At 39.9% G+C, this 10,873-nt stretch overlaps 1 protein-coding gene across 1 annotated transcript; it reads right to left on the bottom strand.

Annotated features, from left to right (window-relative positions):
• Nucleotides 1–570: 570 nt before the first annotated feature.
• LOC144715545 (zinc finger CCCH domain-containing protein 47-like) lies at nucleotides 571–1,867 on the bottom strand. Its single transcript, XM_078590474.1, has one exon. It carries the CDS (start codon nucleotides 1,789–1,791, stop codon nucleotides 766–768), a length of 1,026 nt encoding a protein of 341 aa, XP_078446600.1. The 5' UTR covers nucleotides 1,792–1,867; the 3' UTR covers nucleotides 571–765.
• Between the last annotated feature and the right edge of the window lie 9,006 nt (nucleotides 1,868–10,873).

Below are 10,873 nucleotides of genomic sequence, written 5' to 3'. Positions count from 1 at the left end.
ACCGAACAAGATAAGAAAAAGTACGTGTTTTATATTAGATGTGGAACTATGGGCGGATTAATTTGACTTTGCCAATGATCCACGAGAAGCTCACACAGTATTAGAACGCTATGGAGAAAATATAGCTTGAATTCCTAAAAAAAATTATCAGAGAGAGAGAGCGATAGAGAGACTGACGCAGAGAGGGAGAGATAGATAGATAGAGAGATAGAGAGATATAGAGGTAGATAGAGAGAGAGAGAGAGAGGGAGTTAGAGTTTGGGGGGACTCTTTCAAAGTTCCAATTATTGGGACGGCGCCCTACCAAACAGCTCTGCCGCCATAAACTTCCTGGCACGTGAACAAGAAAAAACAATGCTCACAGTAGTTGACTTTTCAAATTAAAATACTAAAAATAAAGATCTACATAAATGCGGTAATTATCTTGGCCGGCCAACCTTCTCCATCTCATTTACTCACTTCCACTGCGTCCCCCATACAATATTTTCACCCCAAAAAAAAAAAAAACCATCCCCCCACTTGCGGGTATCATCACCAAGAAAGAAACGAATCCATTTAAAGATAGAAACAAGATAAAAATGCTATATTATTCATTCAACTGCAGGAAACAGCATCCCCGTGCTTGCGCTCGCGGTACACGATCAAGTAAAAAAGAATAAAATGGTATTTGATGAATTCCGGGGATTATGAACAGAAAAAAGGAAGATGAGGGGTCGGGGGGGAATTAATCAAATCAGAAAGAATGAAGAGCAGGGCGGGAGAGATTCACGCCACGATCTGCTGCGGCTCCATGTACAGCTGGTCGAACCAAGGAGAAGAAGCGGGGGGGCCGTCCTTGACCAGCGACTGAACCCAGGAGAAGTCTGGCTCGTCGGCGACCGCACCCTGGTCCGCAAACGACAGGGACCGCCTGAGCCGGCCGAGCTCGTCCCCATGCACCCCCCAGTCGACCTTCCCCCCGGGCGACCCCCACCCGGACAACCGCGACGGTGCCAAGCCGACCGCCGCCGGCGCCGGCCTCCCGCGGTCGCAGAAGCTCTGGCTCCTCTTCGCGAGCGCGACCGGGCGCGGGGGCCGCGCGTCGGGCTCGGACCCGGGCTTGGGCCGGGCGCGGAGCTCCTCGGGCCGGTGCGCGAAGAAGCAGACCCGGCGAGCGCAGCGGGCCTCGTCCTTGCAGAGCCGGGTCCGGTACTGCGCCGGGTGGAGCCAGCTCTCGAACACCCCGTGCGCGTACTCGCACCCGTCGCCGAGCCGGCACGAGCCCTTGCGGAAGTCCGGGCACGGCACGCAGCTGTACTCGAACTTCCGCGGGTCGCGGCGGCGGGCGTTCTCGCCGGGGTGCACGAACGGGCACTCCGTCCAGTCGTGGGAGTAGGCGCGCGGGCAGGGCTTGACCTTGAAGGAGAACATACGGAACTCGTCCGTTCCGTAGAGGCCGGCGTTGATGTCGGGGAGGGTGGGGTCGGGGGGGAAGGAGGAGGCTTCCTTCTTGGCGGGCTTGGCGGCGGCGGCGGCGGCGGCGCAGCGGAGGGCGGTGAAGCCGTCGCTGGGGGAGGGGAGGGTGAGGGCGGCGGCGCCGCCGCTGGTTAGGAGGTAGTCGAGCACGGCGGCGCTGCCGTAGACGGCGGCGATCATGAGCGGGGTGCGGAGCTCGACCGCCATGCGGTTGGACCAGCGACCGTACCAGGGGTGGGCCTGGCTCGGGTCCAGCCCGCACTCCTCGACCGCCCGCCTGAACCCCCCCAGGTCGTCCGCCGCCGCCAGCTCCAGCAGCACCCTCCCGTCGTCCATGGCGATTTTCAGAGAGAGAGAGAGAGATTAGAGAGAGATGGAGGTTTTTAGAGAGAGAGATGGATGGAGGAGGGGAGAGAGGGAAGGGGCTTTTATAGCGGGGGAAGAGGAAGAGATAAGGCAGACGGGTCTGGGTCAAGAAAGCCGGTCAAATGGCCCGAATTACGCGAAATGAGGGTCGGGGTTTCATTTCATTTCATTTCGGTGGGGGGGGGGTCGAAGCTTCGGGGATTGACCGGGTGGGGATTGGGTTGGATTCGACGCGGGGTTCGGGAGAGGATGCCACGTGGCATCTCTCTCTCTCTCTCTCTCTCTCTGTGTCTCTCTCTCTGTCTCTGTCTCTTTGTGTGGACGCGGTGTTGACGTGGGGTGGGGCCCGGGGAGGTGGGAGGTGGGGCCCGGGGTGACGGGGAGAGTGCGGGGTGGGGCCCGGGAGAGGGAGGGGTGGGGCCCGGGGGGGTTGAACTTTGGGGAAGGGGCTTGGGGGGGTCTCGTTTCTGGCAAATGGGAGAGAATGAAAGATACCGGGGGTTGTCGCCGGAGATTTTGCTTTGTTGGTCTCTGGGGAAACTCGTGGCTTTGGGTCTTTGACTGGGAAACTACTTTGATTCTTTGACTCTCTCTCTCTCTCTCTCTCTCTCTCTCTCTCTCTCTCTCTCTCTCTCTCTCTCTCTCTCTCTCTCTCTCTCTCTCTCTCTCTCTCTCTCTCTCTCTCTCTCTCTCTCTTTTCTCTCTCCTCTCCCTCACTGCCCTCTCTTATTCTCAATCCTCTCTCTTTCTCCTTGCTCTCTCTATCATTCTCTATCTATTCTCTCTCTCTGTTTTGTCTCTTTCTCTCTCATTCTCTCATCCTCTCTCTCTCCTTTCTCTCTATGCTTCCCTTTCTCTCCCTTTCTATCTCATTCTCTCTTTTCTCTCTCTCCCCTTCTCTCCTCTCTGTCTCTCTCATTTCTCTCTGTGTCCCTTCATTCTCCCTTTCTATCTCCTTCTTTCTCTCCTCTCTCACTCTTCCCTTCTCTCTCCTTTCTCTCTCTCTGTCTGTCTCCCTTTCTCTCCCTTCTCTCTCCTTTCTCCCTCTCTATGTCTGACTCCCTTTCTCTCCCCTTCTCTCTGTCTGTTTCTCTCCCTTTCTTTCCCCTTCTCTCCTTTTTCTTCCCTTCCTTTTCTCCTTTCTCTCGGTGCGTGTTTGTTTCTCTCCCTTTCTCTCTCTTCTCTCTCTTTGTGTCTGTTTCTCTCTCTCCCCCCTTTCTCTCTCTATGTCTGTTTCTCTTTCTTCCCCTCCACTTCTTTCTCCTTTTTCTCTCTGTTTTTGTTTCTCTCTCCTTCTCTCTCCTCTCTCCTTCGTATGAAGTTGGAATATGAAGAAAACCTGAATTGAAATGTCAACACATTGACCTATTGATGAAGTGAAGGAAAGGGACACCCAGGTTTTAATGTACCCTTGTAGCATTGGACGGTAGCAGCAATAAGGGCAGCAATAAGTGAAGACAAGAGCAATTTATATAGTATCTTAAGTGGAGGTCATACGCGCTAACATGATGCACTGTCCAATAGCCCAAATGATAACTGGCCTTGTCACCAGAGATTTTGCTTTGTTGCTTCATGGGAAACTCCTATCTTTGGTTCTTTGACTTGGAAATTTCTTTGTTTCTTCGTCTCTCTCGCTCCCCTTTCTATCTCTATGTTTGTATCCCTTTCTTTCTCCTCCTCACCTAATCTCTCAGTCTCTCTTCCCTTTCTCTCTTTGTGTATGTTACCCGTTCTCCCTCCTTATCTCTCCGTCTCTCTCCCCTTTCTCTCTTTGTGTGTGTTACCCGTTCTCCCTCCTTATCTCTCCGTCTCTCTCCCCTTTCTCTATTTATGTATGTGACCATTTCTCTCCTCTCTCTATCTCTTTCTCTTTCTCTCTTTGTGTATATGACCCATTCTCTCTCCTTCTTTCTTTCTCCCACTCCCTCTCTCCCCTTCTCTCTCTCTCCTCTTTCTATGTGTCTCTGTCCCTTTCTCTCTCCTCTCTCTCTTTCTTCACTTCTCTCCTTATCTCTCTATCCCTCTCTGTTCCCTTCTCTCCCCCCCCCCCCCTGTAAGTGTCCCTTTTCTCTCCTCTCTCTTTTTCATGAAGCTGGAATAGGAAGAATACCTGAATTGAAATGTCAACACATTGACATGTTGAGCTAGTGAAGGAGACACCCAAGTTTTAATGTCTTCATGTATTAGTGGACGTTAGCAACAGTAAGGGCAACAATAAGTGAACACAAAAGCAATTTATGCAGTATCTCAAGTGGATATGATACACGCTAAGAGGGGCTGAATTTGGGGTGTTGGATTCTATTTGTGTTTTCTATATTCCTTTTTCAAATCTATGTAATTACTCTCACCTAAAATCTCTCTTTGGGCCAAATATCCTGGTTCAAGGACCTTAAAGACCTTATCTTCAACCACTTAATGCCATTATCTTAGATGTCCTTCCAAAACACTACCATGACTCCTTACCTGAAATATATCAAGTAAAATATAGCATAGTCTAATGACTTAAATAAATTTAACATATTGATCATTCTTAAGTCAGTCTTGGACTCTTCATGAGACACCTATTGACTCACAGTCTGATGTTTCCCAGCTCTCTACAACTCTCGCGCATGACTCCTAAGCTAACCCCTTATATCTTTCACGAGTTAAACACAATGCATTCTAGAGTTAACAATAAGACTCTTCGCAAGTCAAATAACATTTTCCTCTACTAAGGAAACCACAATCTCCTCTGAGTAAAAGTATGGGTCAATATTTTTTTGTAATGTCACTTTCACAATCTCACATCCTATTAAATCCAATATTCAATTGCCTTTTTGATGATTAGTTCAGAGCTCGATCCAAAACTAAATATGGATCAAATATTATTATCTTAATTATTAATCTTATGGAGACTATCGTATCAACTTCAATTTCCAATTTCCTAAGGCTAAATAAATATCAAGGTTTAACCCAATAGTCAAGAATACCAAAGTATTATCAATATGAATTAGCCAATTGACTATCAAAATTAATATCTCAATATCAAATCCAAACATTAAAATGTATTAACTCACTAACTAAATATCATAAATGAAAATACAACGAGTAAGAAACGTCAATATTCAATGTAAATAAAGATATGCTACTATCAATATGACATCAATCCTAAAAAATCTTTATTTAGTGAAATGATTTAATTCACATAAATAAATCCAATATATATGTAATAATCAAATATTATATGTCCTTGAATTTTTCCATATCTTGACTTCTCACTGAAAAAATTATCAGATAAAAATTTGATGAATCTTAAACCAGTCATTAATTTTTTTAAAATTAATGTCAAACTATGGTATAGAAAAAACTAAATAAAGGAGTTAATTACTCCCCAAATCTCCGCATATTGATTTTTTTTGTTTTACACCTTTTGGTAATGAAAGTACCTTTACTCACAGTTTTTCCATAGATTTTTTAGATTCACCACTTATACCAGTTCATATTTAATTCTTGAAACGATTTTTTTGTGAAGAAACTTAAGATATTGTGCAAGTTTTATAATGAGAAAAGTTTCGATTATGTATAAAGTACAGAAAATAGATGGAAAAGATGGAGAAAGTGATGCAAAATGAATGAAAAGAAGAGGAAATGGATGGGGATGATGATGAAACTTTAGATCTAGGTTCCTAATGTGTTAGTACTCTTTTCTTGATCCCCAATTCCTTTATCAAAATTTAATCTTTACTATTTCCCAGCATTAGGTATTATTATGAGTAAGAAAAGGATGATCAAAGGAAGAACAATTCAAAATACTTACTTCAATGAGACTGAACAACCAGCATCTTGGAGAGTCTTGTTACTCTGGCTAGCCACCATGAAAGCACATCGATAATGAGATAGGGGGAGACAGGAAGATAATATTATACATAGGTCATGATCTAAAATGTCGTTCTATTTTTTTACTCTTTTCTCTCCTTGCTATTCCTTACTATTTTCTCATTGGTTGATTTGAATTTTTGGAGCTCCTTCATTTGAAATGTGTGATCCTCATTAAAGGAAAAGTAACATAATATTGTGGAGGGATCCAAGATATGGCTCACACTTCTGGAACTCCTCCTTTGAAGCCCAAATTTTAAATTTCTCCGATTTGGCCTGATCGGAAAAATAAATGGATGTAAAACTCACATGAGACACACTAGCCAATCGATATTCATCCAATTTTTTTTCCATACCTTTTGTTGAGGTTTTTGTGTTTTAATGTACATTAAATTACAATAGTAATCATGACTTTATAAATTAATAAGTTCTTTGAAGTTAAAGGTTTTTAAAGGTTTTTGAATGTTTAAAAAAAAAAAATTTGTTTTAAAATATTAAGAGCTATTGATATATTTTTTAATAAAAGTTGTTAAAATCTTCTGTATAATTAAAAATGCTTTTGAAATATTATGAAAATGTTTTTAAAATGTTTTAAATAATATAAAGGGCGTTTTAGGTTTTAAAGTGTCTTTAAAACATTGATTTATATTTTAAAAAATATTTTAAAATGTCAAAAAATAAAGAAATTAAAAGAATTTTTATTGAATGAGAAATGGTTTTTCAATCATTTTTTTTTTATTTTGGGTTATAAAGGGCCCAATAAGACCTAAATGGGCGGAGCCCATTAGCCTTAGTGGCGGACCCGACGGGCTGACTTAACCAGTTAAGTCCGCGGTCGGGTCCGCAGTAGAAAGTTTAAATAAATAAATAATAAAAAAAACGGGGCGGACGGGAGTCGAACCCGGGACCTCCGCCCCGGCAACGTGGCGCTTTGCCAGTGTGCCACGTGTGCACGTTAATATAGAAATAAAATTTCTATATTTAGCTTACTTTGGACCCGATAAATCGAATTAGGAAATTCGATTTATTCCAAAGGTCGGGTCCGACGGTTGACTTTCCAAAATTTATTTGTTATTTCTAAAAATCATATTTTTTCGACTTTTGGAATTCCTATATTAAACCTAACTACTTTAATTAGCACTAATTACTATAATTAATTTTTTAATTAAGGAAAATTTCTATAAAACTTTGAAAAATCATAAAAAATTAATTACAGCTCCTTTTGAGCTCGAATTTGTTTGAAATTCTCAGAAAATTACAATCTACCCCTCTAGCACTATAAATACCCCTTCAAAGCAAGGGTTGAGTAACCTGACTGGGAAAACCATCTCTCTTGAGCTCCTCTTTGAAGAAGAAAGTGCTCCCTCTTGTGAAGTTCTTCCCCTGCAATCAGTGTGCTTGTGCTTCTCTACTCTCAAGGGAAGTTTTTCATTTTCATCACTCATTCATTTACTGAATAGGGTAATAGTTTCCTCCACAATCATTGAGTTAGTGGTGATTTTTATGAGATTTTGTGAAGGATAGTGAAGGGATTGATATTATTTTTGAAAGCGATTAAGAGGAATTGATTTGTTGATCTTGAAAGTACTTTTGAGACAGATTTGCAGAATTGATCTTGATATCACATTTTGAATCTTAGTGCATTTGATCATTCATACATCATTGAGAGTGGTGATTGACCTTTGATCAATCACGGGAAGCGGTATATTGTTTCTTCCACTAATCTGAACAGTTTTTGAAGATCGAGAAGGCAGGGAGGTGACGTTGGTGGCACCAAGGACGTGACGGTGACGAGGTAAGTGGACGTACGAGGAAGAGCTCGTGACATTCTACCCGAAGGCGATTCGGGGGTGAAGCTCGTGCACCCAAGGACGTGACGTACCATCGGAAGACTCCTCTCCAGAGGCAACTCGGTGAGTTGGGTTGGGGTGCCTTACAAGGGAGGATCCTTAGTAAGGTTATCCTGAGTCCTAATTAGGACTCGAAGGGGGGCCTTGGATTGACTCGATCACTAGCGGATTGAGGAACCAAGTAAATCTTGTGTTCGAGAGAAAGAAGGTGAGCGACAATCCAAGGAATTTTAAAAGTAATTTAGGCAAATTAAAAGTAGATAAGCTAATTCCCCCCCCCCTCTTAGCTTCCATCAACTTTCTACATGTATAGATCTTGAAAATATTTATCATTAATAGAAAGGTTTTTACATAAAAGTCAAACAACCTTAGTTGGAGACACCCAAAATGTGTATAAAGTGGTATTTATGGTGAAATTTTGAAATATTCAGAGAGTCCTTTTATTTCCGTGATGAATTTAATTTAAAACACTGAAATTCATATAAAATACACGTAATTATAATTCTTTTTATCATATTATCAATGTTTGTATTTTAACTAGGGCCTATTTATTTGTAATCATGGAATTCTAAACAGTAGTAGCTTGGGTCAAGCATGAAGTTCATAAAGATGATTGAGTCTTCAAACTGAGATCATCTAACATTGATAAAAGAGGATTGAACTCAACAAAGAGGATTCACAAAAATCTGAGGGCAAGGAAATTGGAATACTGGAGAAGAGTTATAAAATAATTTACCAATGCATCAGTACCTATTGTGATGAGCGATTAGGTTGTGACATTTGATGAGGGAGTATATCTACATGATAATCATTTATAGTTTTGTGATAGATTTGATATTATCCTTTATATCTTGCAGAGCCTGAGGAGTAGCTTGACACCCCATTAGCTAAAAACATAATCCATTAATTCACGTAAATCAATCCTTGACTAATCAAAATATTTTTTATTTATATAATATTTAAGGATATCCAAATAAATATTAGCGGGCTGGTGGATTCATTCACTAGACTGATATCTGGGTCTAGAGGGTCACGTGAAAATGGTCTTTTGAACATAATAAATATTTATTTAAATTCTAAGGATTTCTAAAAAAAATATTTTAATTATTAATAGGTGAAAACCCTAAAACAAGTTCACTTAGATCATTATTATTTGGGTTTGCATACTTCTTATCTCTTATGTCCTTGAGTGTTCTTCATTACACATGCAATCAAAATGATAAAGCATGATAGTGGATCAATAAAAAGGCTCAACAAGATGATAAAATTTGATGTGATGTGATGATGATCATATTGATACATCTATTAGCAGGAGAATTGAACAGTTTAACATGTCTCACTTGAGGAACTGAGAATAAATGAACCCCAATCCATGTAATGGTGATTTGGACGTGAATTTTTCATTGGGTTTAAAGGCTCATTATGATTCTGTGATGTCTTCAGCTGCGTAGATGACAATCACAGTTTCAAAATCCAACGAAGGCCAAGAGTCTCTACACACACATACTTATATATGGTAAATTACATTTCCTAGTCTCATTGGTCGATCCCCTTCCCCATGAAAGGACTCTCATTACCAGCGTAAAGGTTATTTTAATTCATTGCACAAATTTGTACAAGTGATTATTAATGTTGTGTACTAGTGATAATTTATTTAAGTGGGCGACACAAGTGAAGAAAATAACAATAATAGTCTATTATGAGAAATGTAGCTAGATAAGAGAAGATATATATATATATATATATATATATATATATATATATATATATATATATATATATATATATATATATATAAATTTTGGATAGTATTAATGTCAAATGGAAGATAAAATTTTAAAGAAAGAAATATAAGATGACGCCAAGTCTTCAATGAAATGTCTTAATGAATATATTGTTACAAATTCAATTTAAAATTTGATTCAGTTGAATTCGTTATATTTGAAATAAGAAACTAACCTTAATATTCATCCAGAAGAATGTGAAACTACCTTGATCATCCTGATTCATGAATTACTAAAATACCTTTGTGTGCTTCCCTGTGAGGTGCCTGATAAGTCCAAATTTTGGGCTTGTGTCTCTGTTTTAAGTTAGAATTAAGCAACAAACTTTCTATGAATTTATAATTAAATAATTTATAATAAATATAGGGCAAGGGTTCAATAAACAGGAGGTATAACGTTAATGCCAGGCTATTCTTGTGATTTTGGATAAAATAAATAGGTTCAAATGTACATTTTAAGGATATTTATGGATTTTTGTGGGTTTCTTGTGAAATGTAATATAATTATAGGTTGTATTTTTAAGATAACATGAAATGCAAATCACTAAAAAAGTTTATATATTTCTCCTGAATTTAGTAAGTACTCAAAAATGAGAATATAGTTTTGGTTTTATGGTTTTTTAAAATTAATTCTTCGGCAAAAATGACTGAAAATGATAAATATGATACTTGCATAATTTTATGGAATTTATTTTAAGAATTTACATGCTAGATATGTATAATAATATTTTTAGGGATTTTAATGATTTATTGGAAATTTTTAAATAAATAGAACACCATATTTTACCTTTACTAGCGATCGGCGACGACGACCCAGCATGAGCGGTTCGAGATGGCCCTTGGCTCAGCTGGCATGGTTTAGGCCCGTTCAGGTCAGTTAAGACAGGTTCATCCATGGTTCAGGGCTCCTCACCAGTGGCTGCCCCACTACCCCTAGTGCAGACTAGTGGGTGAATGAGCGTGCATGCGGTTGGCCTGATACACATGAGACCTACTCAAGCCCCGAGTACCAATGGACTGAAAAAAACCTACTTTTGAATGAGTAAATGATGAATTTTTTAAATTGTTTTAGGAGATGAACAAAGATTCAGGTGAGGTCTAGAGAGATAATGGGATGGATTTTAGAGAGAGAAAGTGGTTAAAATGAGGAGATAGAATGAAAGTAAAGAAATGATGTAAGAGGTGATGGGAATGGAATTTGAAGCCAAAATGTTTTTCATTTTTTATGAAAATTTGGGGAAATAAAATAAAGATATAGATGAAATTTTATAGAGAGAAATTGATGATTCTAGACAAGAAAAAAGGGAAAATTTGTGTTTGGAGTGAGAAAATGGTGGAATGAATGAGGATATGGATAAGAAATACCATAAAAATTAATATCCAAGTTTCTCTAACCTTAATGCATGATTCTCACGTCCAAATGGTTCCTACCAAGTCTGGATACATATATTTCATCAATTTCAAGTTTTCTTATATGCAACCATGAGAAGAGTTTGAATGAAAACTTCAAAAAACATACAGCAACTAGGTTTAACTTGAACCCTAGAGAATGCCCTGTCCCGCT

The sequence above is a fragment of the Wolffia australiana genome, chromosome 19, assembly GCF_029677425.1.
Source record: "Wolffia australiana isolate 7733 chromosome 19, ASM2967742v1".
Taxonomy (NCBI): domain Eukaryota; kingdom Viridiplantae; phylum Streptophyta; class Magnoliopsida; order Alismatales; family Araceae; genus Wolffia; species Wolffia australiana.
This window is presented reverse-complemented; position numbering and strand designations above follow the sequence as displayed.

What these genes read in the sequence shown, in the direction of transcription:
- LOC144715545 (XM_078590474.1), bottom strand. Translation starts at nt 1,791, where the DNA reads ATGGACGACGGGAGGGTGCTGCTGGAGCTGGCGGCGGCGGACGACCTG.